At 35.8% G+C, this 19,600-nt stretch overlaps 1 protein-coding gene across 3 annotated transcripts in view; it reads left to right on the forward strand.

Annotated features, from left to right (window-relative positions):
• Nucleotides 1–19,600, forward strand: part of usp53a (ubiquitin specific peptidase 53a) — a 55,114-nt gene that overhangs the window by 25,271 nt on the left and 10,243 nt on the right. For all 3 annotated transcript variants that reach the window (XM_082161710.1, XM_082161708.1, XM_082161709.1), the window contains exons 11-15: nt 2,231–2,399; nt 4,614–4,763; nt 7,485–7,619; nt 11,846–12,542; nt 14,080–14,147. In XM_082161710.1, coding sequence (XP_082017836.1) covers nt 2,231–2,399; nt 4,614–4,763; nt 7,485–7,619; nt 11,846–12,542; nt 14,080–14,147 — 1,219 coding nt within the window. The remainder of the gene's footprint in view (nt 1–2,230; nt 2,400–4,613; nt 4,764–7,484; nt 7,620–11,845; nt 12,543–14,079; nt 14,148–19,600) is intronic.

Genomic DNA, 19,600 nt, shown 5'->3' on the forward strand with positions numbered 1-19,600 from the left:
TTTAAATAGATAGACTGAAATAGTATTTCCTTGTTAAACTTACTTGCTTTTACTTACTTTATTTTTACTGTGTATGTTTCTTCACCAAATCTTTAATTTACAGCCTTTTTCTTTATGCAAAATATATGTCTCTTGATTTTGAGGTCAACGTGTTATTGTCATTTTATTTGTACGTTAAAAAGATTATTTTAAAGTGTAGTTAATTTTTTTTTTTTACTTTGATTTATGTAATCACAAAGCAAACACTCATTATTACCTGCCTAAACAGTCACTATTAAGTAAACAGCCTAAACGGTCACTAATTACCACCAAATAAAAGATTTGGATGGGCAGCCAGCAAGAGTGAAAAAAAGTCGAGATCCAGTGTAGCGGTGCATGGCCCATATCTCTTCATCAATCTGTCAGTAGTGTGCGACTTCTGCTTGCGTGTGCACTTCAGCTCTCACTGGGCTAGTGGTGCCCGTCGCTGCCGCCAAGATGGATCACCCTCACACACACACGCACACACATAGTATGTGCATTACAGTAGATGTTTGTGTGCTAACAGTCTAGAGAGAACTTATCACTTTTTTTTTTTCATGTCTTAACTTAATTACAGCTGTTTTGTTGATTAGTTTTTTTTTAAGCGCATCTTAATTAATCTCTTTTACAATCTTCCCTGCTCTTTTTTTGCTTTGCATTTTGACCAACACAGGCACAATGGAAAAACATGCCTCTACTTACATGTTTGCAAAACTCAAACTTACTAATACATACAAATCACTGCAGTTTCCAGATGAAATGAACACTAGAGGCAACAACTTTTTATTCCTTTTCACTCAAATTATGATTACTGGGGCAGATTAGCGATTAATGAAGACTTATTTTCACGTGGTTTCTCCCACAATAAAAGGTTTTGACTTCAAAAACAATGTTATGACATTTTACCATAGATCATGATTTGTAAACTAATACATTTTGATGTTTACATCACATAACCAGCTCCATATGTTTGGCTTTTCTGACATGGCAAACTTGCTACGTAGCTCACCTGGTACAACATTGCACTTACAATGTGGAACGCTCAAGTAGTAGTCTCGTGAAACATGAGTCACGATAAAAGGACCCGCTCCTGCCCGAAACTTTCACGTTTACTTCTGTTCCCGGTGACAAAAGCCTGTAGGAAGAGGTCTAGATTCTGTCTCGGTCCGGTGCTATATTTTTCAATTTCCACACACAATGCTTTAGATCACCAGTGACAGTTGTTATTATTAGGTAATTATATTTCTCGGAGCCCACAAGTCATTACTTTTCCCCGCTTCCCACACACACATCAGTATCTTCCCTCGCACACCCTCACTCAGCAATTCTGAACTTTTCCCGGGCCACACTCTGGGATTGCAGACCTCTAGTACAAGCAAGCTAAAATGTGTTTTTTTGTGTCACGTTTGCTTTTGTTAACACTATCGGGTATGTTTAAAGGGTTAGTTCACCCAAAAATGAAAATTCTGTCATTACTCACCCTCATGTCGTTCCAAACCTGTAAGACCTTCGTTCATCTTTGGAACCACAAATAAAGTTTTTGATGAAATCTGTGAGCTCTCTGACCCCCTCCATAGACAGCAACGTCATTACTACCTTTCTGGGCCTTAAAAGTTGCAAAGACATCATTAACATAGTCCATGTGACTACAGTGGTTCATCCTTAATGTTCTGAAGCGATGAGAATACTTTTTGTGTGCGAGAAAACCCCAAAAATAACGATTTCGCGATACATGCATCAACCAACGTAATAAAACGTTGCCAGGTTCACATATATCTGTTTTGGATAAAACTGAACATGGTCCACTCAGTGGACATTTCAATGTCGTGAAACATGCAAGACACAACGTAATATAATTTTGCAGAAATTTTCCAATGAGCCTGGGTTGCTTTTGACTGTTCAGATAATTTTTTCTTCAATGGGAAGCACTGCGTCCACGTCCTGCTTTCTAACTTTTCCTGCTTTTCACTCTCTCGCTTGCTCGCTCGCTCTTTCTTTCTCTTCTGTCTGTTAATTAAGAAGGAAGGTTACATCTGTTTGCCTAGAGAGACTTTGTAGTACAGCCTGCGTACTCTTACCTAAGCCTCCCTGAGGCATGCGTGCCTTCACGTCTAATAATAATCACTTCTTCATTGCTGTCTGTTTCACAGATGTACTTTACTAACGATACTAAAGAACTGTATAACTTGAATTTATTTATTTTTTTAAGGTGGGATCCAGGTGGAAAGACGTGGTCACCAAATGCATCAAAGGTCACTTCCAGCCTTTGCTTTTGTTCTACACTAACCCTGATGGCAGTTCTGTGATAACAGACGAGGCCCAGCGGAGCAACAGCAGTTCCGGACAAAATAAGAGCTCAATCAATGGAGACGCACCAGGTAGAAAACCTTTCAATGCAGTTCTATTGTATTCAGGTAAATTCAACACAAAAATGTAAAAAAATAAATAAATTAATTAATTCTCAGAGACACTGCAGTTGATTCTGCTTTGACATATTTTGAAACTCTTTTTGTTGCCAGTAAAAAAAATAAAAAAAAGTAGAGATCACTGCTGTTAGTAAACATGTTATTTTATTTAGTGGTCGACCGATTATCTATCTATCTATCTATCTATCTATCTATCTATCTATCTATCTATCTATCTATCTATCTATCTATCTATCTATCTATCTATCTATCTATCTATCTATCTATCTATCTATCTATCTATCTATCTTAAAATAAACATGCTTATACTTTAGCATGGCAACTTCTTGAATCTACAATCCTATTACAGTATTTTTCACAAATAAAGTAATTGTTTAAAAATATATGAGTAGTGAACAGTAAAAGGAAGTAAACACTGTAACACTCGGTAATCTGGTAATTTCGTGCGCACTGGTAATCATATTTTTTCAAATAAAGACAAGGTAACACTAATTTTACATACAGCACACATTGAAACCAATGACACAGTGGGAAATTAGAGATTCCACATTCACTTTACACACGACGCACAGTGACACGTTTATGCAGGCTACAAATGCACACTTACCAAGATCTCACAGCTGGGTAATCTGCAAGGTTTGTGAAATTTAAATGTTTATTAGATATTCAGAGATTTGTTTAAAGGATATAGATGCGTATTTGCTGAATGTTGACTGTTAATGAGAAAGTATTATAGCATAATTGTTTGTCTTTTTTCTTTTACTAATAATATAAAAGCAAACGCTTTACTTTTTCGCATACTGTTTACTTTCTTTGTTTAACAGTTCTGTCTAATGATGTATTAGATATGACTGTTAAACAGAGACCGTAAACTAATGAAGACCGAGAATGTGAGAGCTATCAGGCGCTGCCGTTCTCAGTGCCGCTCATAAAAATGCACTTCGGCCAATCAGAAAAACTTATCGGCCGGTATTTAAAAAATGCCAAATATCAGCCGATATATCGGTCGACCACTAATTTTATTAAATTAAAATATAACAAACAGTAATAAGGTTAATAATTAAAATAATTCCTTTTAACACATTTAACAATGCGTTTGACGTTTCATTCTGCATAAAAAAAAAAAAATTGATTAATCTGTAAATTATTGAATCGATTGACAGCTCCAAATTTCTGATGGTGACGGTCTCAAAAAATGCTGCTCAAAATATAGGGTCCCATAAAATATGGTAAAGTAAAGAAAGTTGTTCCGCTACCAGGACACTGACAATTAACAGGCTAATTACAAGTCGCATATCTGTAAATCTGTAAAAACCTCACACGATAATATCACTATTTCTATTCTAATTCATTGTGCAGCCCTAGTTACATCATAGTGACAAATGTTTTTTCCTCTTTGAAAGGCAAGAACAAATATCCCTACTCAAGATTGTGTCCTTAAAACAAGACCCAAAATACCCAAGAATTTGTGTTACCTTGATTTACCTGGTTTTTTTCTTCAAAAATCTGTTGTTGTTCAGAGAGAGGATAATGTCAGTGTGAATCTGTCTAATGCTAGAATCGATTAGCACCAATTGACCGTTGTTTGCTATTTTTAGATTCTGTGTATTAGCCAATGCATATGCAATTCAGTGTTTGCATTTCACTGCAAGTTGTAAGTTGTAATCTGTATGTAACGGTGTACGTGACAAATAAAATCTTGAATCCTAAATCAATGCTTAACTAGTTCCACTAGTATTGGTAGTAAATCTAAATGTAAACCTTGCACCACTTACAATGATGATTCACTACAAAACAAATTCATTTAGAAATAGCAATATTGTTTCTTCAATTTGTTAAACATATGATGGATATTCAGTCAAATCCGTGTGTTTATTAGGTGTTAGAGCCTGTATCTTTATTTTACTGAAAATCTTCATAAATTATAGTGCAAAATTAAATCAGAATGAATACAAGTTATAGCCTTTGAAAGCTGTGGGTGTTTTCTTCCTTCCTTCCCTTCCTCTCTGCCTCTTTCAATTTTTAGTTTTACTGAGATGCCAATCAGTGCACATTTGTAATATACATATAAAAAAAAAAATATTAACAAATAAACTTAGTAAAAAAGAACTATCAGTAGTTCTTGAAGCATTTTATTTTTTTTTATTTTTTTTTGTTGTCGCTTAGGTACTCCTATACTGAGTGGTAAGAAGTTGGAGTTAACTCGAGAAAACTTGACTGCTTTCTTCTCAAATCATGGTACTCTGAAGCAGAAGTCTCAGCCTCCTTCTGTGTTCAGTCGTGGCAGTAACCAGACCAGTGGCGGCAGAGGGCCAGGTAAAGAAAAAACAATATGAAACACTTCAAACTACTTGAAGTATGAACACCTCACATTTTATAGTTGCTGTCACTGCATCTCACAGTGACTTACTGCTTATAGCTAGGACTATTATTCACTTTCATGCAGCAACTGCGTTCATATTTGTCCACCCCCCTTTTTGAGCATAGATCTGAACTTAATTGGTTGTAATTGATGAATGCTTTGGAATACAGTCTTTATAAGTTTACTGTAAAGCAATGAACTAAACATTTTATTTTATATAGAACATGTATTTTACAAAATAAGATAATATATACACACACACACACACACACACATATATATGTATGTATATGTCTAAATTTGCTAGAAAATCAAAGCCATATGTCTAACCAAGTTGTGTTCCAAATTTGAAGTTGATATCACAAAAATTTAGCCTGCTAAAAGGTTTTAAAGTACCGTTTCCATGGTAAGGCAGTGTCTAATTTCAAGTTTTGAGTGTTTAAGTTTTCGGATGGTACCTAATTTATGATGATTTCTAAAATATGTGAAAAAGAAAAAAAGTGCTAAGTGTCCAGCTACTCTGATAGTTAACAGGAAAATTGATATCACGATTTCTATTCTAATTTGATTAATTGTGCAGCCCTAGTTACAACAGAGGGACAAATATGTTTTCCTCTTTAAAAGGCAAGAACAAATGTCCCTACTCAAGATTGTGTCCTTAAAACAAAAGACCCAAAATACCCAGGAATTACCTTGATTTACCTGTTTCAGCCATCTCAGATCTCATGCCTTTTTTCATGAACGGTGCAGTGATCAAAATGTTCTCTGTTGGAGGCAACACTGTTCCCCCGCAAAGTGTTTTAATACCCAGAGGATCAGAGAGAGAAGTACAGGATGTTTGAACAAAGACAGACAAGAAAGTCCTGCAGGGAGACGTATCGCCTCGTGCTCCAGTAGCCCACATTCCACTCTTATTACAAACCATAATGGCTCGATGCGTCTCTCTTTTTATTGCTGAAGTTTCCTCTCCACTAAAAGCTCTTAGATCAACTTTGTAATGGCTTTCTGTCCTTAGGCAGTGAAAATATTCCCTTTGGCTTGGGGAAGTAGCTTATAAAGTCGTGCAAAATGAGTCTTTTATTATAGTCCTCAGCGATTCAGGTGCACAGATGCAATTCGAACTAAGTTTTAATAAAATGTAACATTAACTTACACTGCCAGTTTGTGCCAAGTCACTGCAATAAGTTTATTTCATGGACATGTTTACATTTGTTTTGACAGTATTTTTAGGCAGTCTGAATCTAATATATAGTGGAACCAGAAAGTATTTATTCCTAAATCATACATGTATGAATGCCACTGCATTTGATTATAAAACAATATCAAATAGTTTTTCTCAGAACTAATTTCACTTTTTTGAGCCATGTACTGTAGTTGTTTTGTTTTGTTTTGTTTTGTTTTGTTTTGTTTTGTTTTGTTTTGTTTTCTTTGTTTGTTTTTTTGGGGGTTTTGTCTTTTGTTTTGTTTTTTGGGGTTTGGTTTAGTTTGATTAGTTTGTTTTGACTTTGTTTTACTGTTTTGTTTAACAGACGCTTTTATCCTAAGTGGCTTGTAAGAGGAACAAACACAACAATATTCGTAATGTACAATGTTTGCCTTTTTGTTTTTTGTTTTGTTTTACATTTATTTATTTTCAGATGCTTTTTTTATCCTAAGCAACATGGAAAAAGAGGAACAAAAGCAGCAATATTCATAATATAGTGTTTTTTTTGCTTTGTTTTACTTTTTTTAAGCTTTGTTTTGTTTTACATTTATGCATATAGCAGACGCTTTTATCCTAAGCGACTTGCAAAAGAGGAACAAACGCAAAAATCAATATTCGTTATATACAATGTTTGGCTTTGTTTTTTGTTTTGTTTTACATTTATGCATTTAGCATATGCTTTCAGGCGCTTTTTTTATCCTAAGCAACATGAAAAAGAGAAACAAAAGCAACAATATTTGTAATATACAGCATTTTGTTTTGTTTTTAATGTGGCTTAGATGTCCAAGTACGTCTTGGGGCCACTGTTAGAGTAAACTTTACAAAGTTCAGAAGGAGATCTGTATCTTTTAAGTATGTTCTGGAATGTAAGATGCGATCGCTGATGTTTTTTCAGCTGTATCTAGTAACCCCTCACTAAGAGACCGTTATGTGACTGCCGTGTGTTTGAGGGCAAGAAATGTCCTTTCTCTTTTTGTTATCTGTCAATGGCTCTCTTGTAACACTTCACTGCTTTTCTCCTCCAGCACAGCAAAAAGAAAAACTGAAAAACACACACATTGATTGCCGTTAAGGCTCTACTGTCCTTCCCAGAAGCCTCAGGGGTATATTTAAAGAGTGCAGAGGCCACACTTTATCTCACCATCCCAATGATCCTTAACTTCAAGTGTACTCTAATGCTTTATTTGAGGGTGGTGCATACGGATTTTACAGCTGACCCATAAAACATACTTGACAGTTTTTTTTAATGGCTGCATTAACATTTCAGAATTCCTGTAGAAAAAGTGCTAGATTTAGACCTTGATATATGATCATTTATAGTAAAGCTAATGAATTCAAGCTATAGCAGAAACCTCATTTAGCAGGATTTTTCTGGAACAGTAAATTTCAATAGTAAACTATTGCTTAAATTTATAGAATTACATCTCTAGTGAAAGTTCTGCATTTAACCATATCCGTGTTTGTCTCACAGTGAAGATGAACTTGGATCCAAAGAGTCGATTTAGAGAGATTTTAAGGGAGCTGCCGAAAGAAGGCCTTCCCATCAACCTTATCAAGAAGGACTCGGACCGGTCACAGACAAGACCAGAAACACTGCGGAACCGGGGTAAGCGTGTTACATTTTGACTGTTTTATGTACAAATATTTAAATAAAACGCCAGGCATTGTTGCAGCACCTCTCTTCCCAGTCTGTCAGTAACACTCTGTTTAGTCTTTCAGGTGTTTACTGATATAGAGAATAACTCCTTTTGGAGTGACTTTGTGCTTTGTAACTTTTCAGACCTTTTTGATGCTCAAACAGCAACATTACACTCTAAAGAATGTTAAAAATGTAAAAAAAAGAGTAATAGGTCCTCTTTAAATATCTTCTCTGTCCTCCTTAGAGAAGCACATATGTGTGGTTGTTACACTCTGGGCTTTTAGCAGAGCTTTGGAGTAGAATAAACTAGCTCACAGTGCTCTGCTGGTCCTTATGTAACCCGGGGTCAGCGAGAAGTGTTAAAAACACAGATTACTTCTGACGTGTGCTCCATCCTCACGCTGAGTATTGTAATCTCTGTAACGGTTCCTCAATCTAGCTTGCGCTGAGCGACCAGCTCTTTTTTTTATTTATTTTTTTGCTCAAATTAATAATGGGTCAAACTGGGTGATGCAGTTATATTTTGAATATTGTCATGCACCTCTAAACGGAGAGTTCAGTAGAATTCATGTAGTATTTTCGTTGTTTTATGGTGTGATACGTTTTTATTAGCATTTTTCTTATTTCATATTCATTTTTATTTTAAATGAATCACTCCTGCCATAGTCAGTAAAATAAACCAGATGACTGACAGCTATTGTATGTCCGCCTAACGAGAGGTAGAAAGCTTTACTTATGTTAAAGTATTGCTACTTAAGAAATAATTTAGTAGAAGTTCTAAAAAAAAAAATATATATATGGCTCTCAAGTAAGAGTAAATAAGTACTTTGCTGAAAAAGTACTCAAGTTAAAATCGTTACGAAGTACTAGCGATGTGAGCATTATGGAGTGCTAAACACTCATGTAATGTCTTTCATTCATACTGGATGCCATAGGGTGCCCTCATGCAAAAAGTCCACAAGTGAGATTCATAGAGCCATAAATCTTATGACGTTCCAAGAAATTCCTAATATGGTCAAATGCATTAGATATCGCTACAGCTTAATCAAATGAAGAAAGAGACGTTTTGACTGATCAAACATAAAGACAATAAACGCATGATTGCGATGACATTTTTATAATGTTTTATAATTGATTTTGAAAAGTAAGTCCACGTAAGATGATTTGAATATTTTTTTTTAAGAAGGGCAAAGAAGCGTAGGTGAGAGGTTTGATCAAAGAAATTTGGGATTAAAACAGTGTCAATAGAAATGTGTCATGAACTACAATTTTACACACTGTTGTTGTTAATGTTGAGGTTGTTTCAGCTTCGTACGATGTTTGCATAGTACATTTAGATTACCTACATTGTTAAAGAGGGCAAGCTTTACCATTTAAAGGAATAGTTCACTTAAAAATGAAAATTCTGCCATCATGTACTCACCCTCAAATTGTTTCAAACCTTTATGAATTTCTTTCTTCTGCTGAACACAAAAGATGATATTTTGAAGAATGTCGGTAACCAGAAAGTTGACGGCCCCATTGACTTCCATAGTATTGTTTTGTTTTTTTCATACTATGCACCACTTGCATAACCACACTAATGCTGGATGAGGTCAGAGGTACTCACTCGAAGGGCCATAAAGGCTTTGCTGGAGCCTTTCTAATGAAACATGTTCATCAGATCAAGTCATCTGTTTTAGAAAAGATTGCTTGCTGAAAAGTAAGGACATCAGTTGTTTGTCTGAAGAGTGTGTGTGCAAAAATAAAAATCATTTACTCTCCCTCATTTCATTCCAAACTCGTATGGCTTGCTTTTTTATGTGGAATACAAAAGGAGGAATTTTGCGTTTATTACATGGAAAAGAGTGGTTCTCCATGAAAAGAGTTAGTTCATCCAAAAATGAAAATGATCCCATAATTTACTTACCATCAAGCCATCCTAGGTGTATATGCTTTTCTTCTTATATATTAAGTTATATATAAAAAAAAAAAAATCCTGGCTCTTCCGAGCTTTATAATGGGAGTGAATAGTACCTGAGATTTTGAAGCCCAAAAAAAGCTCATCCATCCATCATAAAAATAATCCATACGGCTCCAGGGGTTAATAAAGGCCTTCATAAACTATAATCACTGGCTTCTGGTAACGGAGTCGAGTTCCTGCGGAAGAGTGACCTCTGATCAAGTTGCAACAAGTTAATTTCAAATGCATTAACTTTTAAATATAATATCAAATAACACACTACAGTTAATATTATAATCAAGTACTTTATGTGTTTTAGTATGTTAGTCAGCACATCAAAATTTGTGTACTTTAAAATATGACAAAAGAGTATTAAAACAATGATTTTAAATGTATTTTAAAGTAAAACTTTTAATTTGACATGACTTAAGTCATGAAAGTTTACTCTCATTAAGTACAATTAAGTGGCTTCATTAATGTTATATTTTCTGTAAGTAGTTTATATAATATTACAGTAACAGTTTATTTTAGTGTCCTTGTTACATATGTTACATGTGCTTACTGTTGTAAAAACAGAAAATTATGCATAATTACATGCAACGAATTCTAAACCAATCCATTATCCTAACTCTAATTATATAAGTACATGTTTATTATTACTCTGTACATAAATGTATAGTTGCACTGTAACAAGAATGCCTTTAAAATAAAGTGTAACCAAATTTATTTGTAAGATTTTAAGAACACTACATTTGCACATTCAGTACAATTAAGCACACTTACAGCATGGCACTTTGGACAGTGCACATAACTGGGCCATATATACATGAGCTTATGGGGATCACAAAGTCGTTTCCTCATGTGCAGTGAAACTGGCTCACCATATTGTGCGAGTGTCATGTGACCAACATTACCATCTCCTTTTATTGCTCATAAGCAGTAAAAGTGTGGTTTGCAAGCCAAGCTGCTTGACTTTGCTTTACCCTTTTTAAGTATGTATATGGCTTACTAATGGCTTTTTAGCCTTCAGCATGTAGATCTCTGACCAGACTGCCTTCATCTTTTAGAAGGATAGCCGTGTAGGCTGTTTGAGAATTCATTATGCCAGATAATTAACATTTTCAGTGTGTGTGACGACCGCGAGTCAAAGTTACATTAATATCTAATGAGACAATGCTGTTTTTTAAAGCTCATAGTGCATAACGATGTAGGTACTTGGCACTAGGTGGAATGGCACTATAGCAGTATGGATTTGCACTGCCGTGAAATTTCTATGCCAGCCTATTTAACAGTGCCAATATCAGCACTGTTCTGCCCAAAGAGAGTCACTCTTCCACCTTCACTAGAAAAAAGGTCATCCAGGCTATTAGTGCAACCTCGCATATGTCGGAGATGGATGAGTCTGGCCTGTAGGCTGGAAGCAGCATCTGTGAATTGTTTCTGTAATGTAAATGAACAATTTAATTACGCAGCTAAATTTGAGAGTGAACCAGGACTACATTCACACAGTTGCAATATGCACTTATTAGTCCGGTTTGGAAAGCCAAGTACAGTTTTATATACAGTTTGGAAACGAAAGATTGACAACTCTTAAGTGCTGAACAGTTTAACTTAAGTGCATATGTTTCAGTTTTAAAATAAATGTATTTCAAATAAAGTTTATAATATAAAACAAAATATTAAAAAAAAAATCAAATATGAATTGTTAATTCACAAATATTACGTTTTTATGAGTCATACCACGACATTTTAACAACCAATATATATCTAATATATTTTGATAATTTTTTATCTTGACACCCAGTCACTATGATATCGTTTTGTTTGTTTGTTTTCTTACATTTTTCTGCATGTTGGATACACTGCATGACTTAAGCTATGAAATAGATAAAAAAAATATATAATAATTCAAAACATGTAATAAAAGAAAAAAATGTTTTTTTCTTCAATGTGATATTGTATCACCCTGACAGGGGTAAAACCATTTTAATAAAAAAAAAAAAAAATAATAATCTTACATTGTAATCAAGTCGTTGTATGTATGAACTGCTAATAGTTAATGGATCCAAATAAATAAATGGTTAGATGTCATGACACATATGATAACTCTATTCACTGTGTATTATACAATAAATATTAGACCCCACTGAAGACAACCACACTGCGAGTATCTTCAGTGCCAGTTGGGTTAAATGAGTAGGGTAAATTTCCCGAGAATCAAGCAGTTTGTAACTCTGCATCTCATCCCCAGACTCAGCACCTGAGAAGCCTTACGCACGCTCACTATCGCCTCCTGTGAATGGCTTCAAGAATCTTGAGTCACGACTGTACAGCAGCCAAGGCAGAGGTCCGACAAAAGCGGAGCCCTGGCCTGTTAAGACCACTCACTACAACCACGAACCACGCTCTCAACCTCAGCCTCGCGTCCCACTTCATCCCCCCGCAGAGCATCGTCCTCGAAGGTTAGATGTGGGCAACGGCTACGAGACGGACAGCAGTCAGGGCTCTCGCAGCCGAGCCAATCGTGCGTGGAGGCCGATGCGAGAGGCACTTAATGTCGACAGCGTACTAAACACTGATAATAATCAAAACTCCCAAAACTCTCGCAGACAGACCTTTAATCAGGAGAGCGAAGAGTTGCCATGGGGCCGACGTGAAGAACGCAAACCTAAGAGTTTAATGACTATTTATGAGGACGAGCAGAAGCAGGACATGGGAAGCAGGAGCTCGCTGGAATCGGAGGGTCGAGGACTTCCAGAGCCGGACAGGGTTAAAACAAGCATCAACAACCTCACCATTCGGACCGATAACTGGAAATTCCAACGCACTGAATCTGGATACGAAAGCAGTGATCGTCTCAGCAACAGCTCAGCCAATCTGGACTCTCCTGTGGTGGAGAACTTGAGCAACAAAGAAATGCAATCCATACCCGAACCAAACCTTCCCAGGTAAGAACTAAAGTAATCCTCAATCAGGAAGAGCATCAAGACATGCAGTAGTGACATAAATCGGATTTACAAGACAAGAAATCAGCATGAGTTCAATACTAATTTGGGAGATTTCATGCACTCAGTTGTTTTAGGCCAAAAAGAGGAGATTCATCGACAAGAAAAAGCAGGATTCATTTAAAGGGAAAGTTCACCCAAAAATGACAATTCTGTCATTAATTACGTTCCAAACCCGTAAGACTTTCGTTCCTCTTTGAAACATCTTTTTGATGAAATCTGAGAGCTTTCTGTCCTTCCATTGACCGCTATGCAACTACCACTTTGGACACTTCAAAAAGATCATAAAGAGATCTTAAAACTAATCCATATGAATTGAGCGGTTTAGTCCAAATTTTCTAAAGAGACATGGTTGCTTTATATGATGAACAGATTGAATTTGGGTTGTCAATAGAGGGACTGAAAGCTCTCTGATTTTATCAAAAAGATCTTCATTTGTGTTCCGAAGATGAACAAAAGTCTTACGGGTTTGGAACGACATGAGGATGAGTAAATGACACAATTAAAAATTTTGGGTGAACTATCCCTTTAATAAAAAAAAAAAAAAAAAAGATTGATTATTTTTTTATATACACTACTGTTCAAAAAAGTATTTTATTTTAGCAAGGACACATTAATTTGATTAGTAATGAGTAATGACAGTAAAGACATTGATAATGTTACAAAAGATTTCTATTTCAAATAAATGCTTTTCTTTTGAACTTTCTGTCCATCAAAAAATTCACGGTTTCCACAAAAGTATACAAATTTTTTTTAAATCTTACCGATTCCAATTTTTTTGGAGAGAAGTGTATAGAGTAATTGTTTGTTTGCTTGCTTGCTTGTCTCTTTAAACCAAGTAAACAACATGCAATATATGCCTATGAACAGCGTTGTGTTCAAGCTGTGTCGGCAAAGAACACTTTTGAATGTTTTTCTTTGTCAGATAAGGTATCAAATTCTTGTGTAGCTGTGCATATCTTGTTGTCATTGTGAATCAGAGTACACCATGTAGCAGTAATGTTAGGTGGAGGTGTTTACGTCATTGTTTTAGGTCTTAAAAAGGTTAGGCTTGGGAAGAACTAATGTGGACTGACTAAAGAGCTGGTCACACTAGATGATCGCCTCAATAGTTTAAAGGGATAGTTTACCCGAAAATTTAAATTATCACTTTAAGTATGAAGTTTGCATTAAACTTATATATTGCTTTTGTGTGACAGAGTCAAAATTAGAGTTTTGTCCATGTTTGATTTTTAGCCAAGTTTAGATCCACTTTAGAACTACTTTTCATTTTACACATTCATCAATATTTCAAGCTCACCAAATGTGAACTTAAAATGATCTTGTGAAAGACTAAGATTTTAATGTGTACTCATTCTTCCACATTCATATGTTTGAAATTAAAATTAATGGAGCGCAAAATCTAGTGTAACCACCCCTTAAGCCAAATACAACTTTGCATATACAACATTGCTGAGTTCAATGCATTGTGTATTTTAAGGGACCCAAACTACCAAAGGAGGTATGAGGATTCAAAGGCTGAGATCTCATCTTCGTCCATCTTCTACGGTAAGAACCCGCAGAGGCTTCTCAGTTAAAAGTGTTATCAGAAATTGCCTTTTCAAATCTAGTATGCTGCCTACTGCCTATATAGCAGCTGCCTTCTAAGGCCGCATGTTAACCATCATGGAAACTCTTATGTGGATCAGTGTAACTATAGTATTTGTTCATGTTTTGAGTTGGCTTTTATTTTAATATTGTATTTGTAATATTGTAAAGCAGTATTCATTTTTAATTTTAGCTGAAAAAAGCTAAATTTTATGTTCTTTTGTCTTTTTTTTTTAATCTTTGTCTTTTTTTACATTTTGTATTAATTATTTTAGTGCTTATTTCAGTTAGTTCCCAAGGCAATATTTCAGATTTATAAAAAAAATTGTATTTTATTTGAGCTTTATCCCAATTACCAATAATCGTTTTAGTTGAGAATAACAACACTGACATTGTTTTTTGTATGTTAGCATGTTGCAAAAATATGTTTGATGTTAGCATGGAAAACGGGTGCAAAGTGTGTATTTTGTCAATCTCTCACCCTTTGAAAGATCTCCCCACAGAGGCTGGGGGTCGATTAAAACCCCACACAGTGTGTTAAACAACCAATAAGCTATAGTCAGCTTAACACATAAGTAATGATAAGACCAAACAATTAGTCATCAACTAACTAAGAATGACTGTTTTTGATGGTGAAGAAATCAAAATAAGAGTTCGAACCTCAACTGTACCGTGAAAACCAGCGTCGTTATTCAAAACCATTAATTAATTGAAAAACTTTACCTAAAATATAAATATTAAATGAAAACCTTGAACATAAAAAACTTCAAATGAATATTTGCCTGGGCAACTAGTGGATTTAAGTACTAAAATTACTAGAACTTAAATAAAGATAAATTAAAGCTAATTAGAAATGCAAAAAAAATTGGGAAAAGCACGTAACAAAATTACTAAAATGAAAACAGGAGCTAATTAAAAATATGATTAAATAATATACAAATCTGTAATATGGCAGTGCGGCCTCAGACGACCCGTCACGGCTGTTATCAGCACTCTCGTTCCAGATGAACTGGTGAAGTGAAGGGTGCACATGGGGTCATGTTTGGGGACGAATCATTTGTCCTGGTTGTCAGCGCTGGGAGCTGTTTGTGTATGTGTGAGTGTGTTGTGATGGCCGGGGTGGGGGTCTATTTACCCCGCTGTAGGTGGTTTATGGGAGCTTTATGGGCTGAAGAAGTGAAGCAGAAAGGACATCTCTCAGGCTGTGTCCTCTCGCTCGCCTTTAAGGGTGTTTCACTGCGACTCGAGCGTTGAAGTGTTCAGTGCCATGGGAAATAATGGCTGTGCGTTCTTTTGACGGTAAATTAGTTGGGGGTCTTAGTGAGAGATGCATGATGTTTATAATTTGGCAGACCCAGATGGCAGTCATTTAAACAGTAATACAATTCAGATATGTGTTTTACTTTCTTCTTCTTTTTTTGAGCTGCAATATTACATTACATTTAATATCCAGTTGCATTTCAAAATTGATTTGACAGTCCTTTCCAAATGTCAGCTTGGAATTGGTTTGTGTGTGTGTGTGTGTGTGTGTGTGTGTGTGTGTGTGTGTGTGTGTGTGTGTGTGTGTGTGTGTGTGTGTGTTGCCTTTCTAAACTGGCCTTATTCCAGTTGCAAATGGAGCAGAAATCATAAAAATAAAATAAGAGAAAGTGTATAAATAAAATCCTGTACACTACTACAAAATTAAATTAATATTAAATTGCCCCTCTTATGCTATGATTTCTAACACTTTTTAATTTTCTTATACCTAATTTCTCAAAGAGCCTAAAATGACTTGTCTGAAGATTCGATCTCTAAACCCCTCCTTTCCAAGAGCCTACTCTGCTCTGATTGGTCTGATGGCCCAGTCTGTTGTGATTCGTCGACTACAGTGCGTGTCGGAAACCAAACACCCCATTACCATATTTTATTTTCAGCTCTGGATCTTCCTCAGCGCTCTTACAGTAACAATTGCGTTGGTTTTTCCGTATGGTCTTTCCGTATAGTGGTGCTCATCCTTTTGAAGTGTATGCAAAGTAGATCTGCTTTCACAGCGCAGAAAACAGCGTCTTCTCAACATGTCGACAACATGAACCAAACCCTTCCAGTCTCAGAAACACTATATATATAATAATTATACATAGATTAAAATAGTTTAATAATTGATAGCTACTCCGTTTTTAATAATTATAATAATACATTTAAATATAATGATTAAATATGCGAATGACAGCACAAGCTAAACATTTAACACACAAGTTAGTTTTATTACTTTGGATCCACTAAAAATCACCTGATCGCAAAAATAATTAGTTTGAAGACGCTGCTTGGAATGACATTTATCTAAAGCACTTAAATTCATACATTTTTAAGTGTGACTTGCATGCTGAGAGAACTTTTTTTGGGGGCAGCTCTTCCTGTGTTCGTATTGCAAAGGAAGGAAATGTTAAATCCCATGTTAACAACCCAAGCTTTCAGTAAACAGTGCAGTTGAACATTGTCCTTGTTTGTGCACGGCAGAGGGGTTTTAAGAGCTGTTGGCAGGATGTGCTTTCTCTTGCTCATAAATGGAACGGTCTCATTGTCTCTGTAGTCCTCTTGTTCAGTGTCAGTGCTGTGTGCCGTGTGCGCTTTGTATCCCATAAGATGCTTGTAAAGGTCAGACCAGCAGGAGTTGCTGATAGTTCAGTGTGTTGAACAGACGAAACCCTGACAGTTGATCTTCCTGTCAGGACTGCTGTTTGCTCTGAATGGTTTTACAGAGACTCGCTGTTCTGCCTCTGCGCGCACACACACACACACACACACACACACACACACACACACACACACACACACACACACACACACTCACACTCACACACACACACACACACACACTCTCACACACACACACACACACACACACACACACACACACACACACACACACACACACACACTCACTCTCACTCTCACACACACACTCACTCACTCACTCACTCTCTCACTCTCTCACACACACTCACACTCACTCTCACACTCACTCACTCTCACACTCACTCTCACACACACACTCACTCTCTCACACACACACACACACTCACACACACACACACACACACACACACACTCTCACACACACACTCACTCACACACACACACACACACACACACACACACACACACACACACACACACACTCACTCTCACACACACACACACTCACTCACTCTCTCACTCTCTCACACACACTCACTCTCACACACACTCACTCTCACACTCACTCTCACACACACTCACTCTCTCACACACACACACACACACACACACACACACACACACACACACACACACTCTCACACACACACTCACTCTCTCACACACACACACACACACACACACACACACACACTCTCACACACACACACACACACACACACACACACACACACACACTCTCACTCTCTCACACACACACACACACACACACACACACTCTCTCACACACACACACTGATGACTGATTGTCATGACATAGATATGTAATTTACACTGAACCAAAGTCTGAAATCCTTACATAAACCTTTATCTTTGTTCTTTTGCTGCCTTCAGCAATGCACATCTATTTTTTAATGCGATGTTGCATGTAAACTAAATGGGCCTAATCCTTAAAACTAAATGAAGACAGGGCTGTTTGTTATTTTGAGAATGGCCCGGTCCATTTACTTTGATGTTTGGCCCAGTAAATGTGAAAGTATGAATATGGTGGAGAGTTTGTATCATGGTATTTCCTGCATGGCATATTAAAACCATAAAGAGATGTTCTCTAAGTAGCATTTAAGAGAGATCTTGTTGCACTGTGGAAAATATTTATTCTTAGACATCAGGAAATATTTTTGGCAGATCCAGTTCAGCCTTGTCTAATGTGATTCATATCTATACGAATCTGTATTTGCAAGTATTACTTTACTAGATTCATTTAGCTGTAATACGCTGTGTTGGGTAAGTCACTCTAAAAAAGTAATTCATTACTAGCTACTAATTACAGTACATGTTCAACTTACTGCACTTATTACTCTTTAAAAACTATTGCAATATTGCATAATCCCATATCAACCTCGAGCTGTTGAACAATACAATGATAGACATGAAACTGCTTATACTTTCAAATAAATAATTTAAAATTGTATAAAAGTATTTAAAGGAAGGTTACATTAAAACATACATTTTAACATTAGGCATTACATTTTGATGTTAAATTCACTATAGTTTTAGAGTTGTTATATAGTCTTTAATGCATTTACATTATAACTGGAATTAAATTACAGAAAAATCAAGAGTAATCTTTCTTTACTAAATCAACTTTCTTCTACTAATTAAATTACATTACAGTAATTAATTACTTGGTAATGCATACACCATATACTGGTAATATGTTATCACACACTTTTTAATTGTAATCTCCAGAGCTAACAGTGTGTTCCAGCTAAGCCCTCTAGCCCATGGGATTTTGCTGCTGATTTGTTTGGGCCTGAATCACTGAACTATGGAGCGTAGAGAACAGGTGTGTGTCGCTCGGCTGCTGAGCTGGCAGTGATCTCATGTTGGTTTAAACGTTGAGTGTTGACGTATGGTTTGAGTTTAACACCACTCCCGAGCTATCAGTCAGATCTGAAACCAGTCTGACTGCACATGTGATTGTTGTTAACATTAACAAAGGTTAATAAATACTGTAAAAATACAAATAGTTAGTTCTTGTTAATGCATTAACTAATGTTAACAAATGAGGCCTAATTGTAAAGTGTTACCAAACTATTAAAATGTTTGTTTTTGGTCATTGAAATAAAGCTGAGAAAAAGTATTGTAATTTTTGATGAAAAATATATTTTTTAATTATTTGGGTTAGTTGCCCACATTTCTCGTTTTCATTTCTAGTTTCGTTGGAGTACTAAAATTACTAAAACTAATACTTTAAGTCCATATACAGTAGAAATATAAAAATACAAGCATGTATTACAAATATGCTTAAACTTTAACTAAATATAAAAACTGAAAAAAATAAAAGCTAATTGAAAATATTAATAAATGTATATAATACTAAAATAACACAGATTTTATGACACCAGCTGGTGATGTGCCCGTTTTTATTTAACCAACCAGAATGTTACTCATAAGTTATGCATCACAGTTTTATTTTAGTCATTTATAACAAATCGAATCTTACCACGATTATCTTTTATCAGTGGTGTTTATTAAGGCAAGAATCACTCATACTTTGAGTTTGGAACACTTGAATACTTTTTATCATTTATAATCATCCCTCACTGTTTGCAGACGTGAAAGATTATGATATCAAATCATGCGGCTTCTTGAAAAGAGATGCTGTTTTTTTTCCGAAGCAATTGGATTTACAATATTTGCTTGGTGGAAGATTAAACAAAGGGAAAAACTCC

Source organism: Leuciscus leuciscus, assembly GCF_965113295.1.
Source record: "Leuciscus leuciscus genome assembly, chromosome: 2".
Classification (NCBI taxonomy): Eukaryota; Metazoa; Chordata; class Actinopteri; order Cypriniformes; family Leuciscidae; genus Leuciscus; species Leuciscus leuciscus.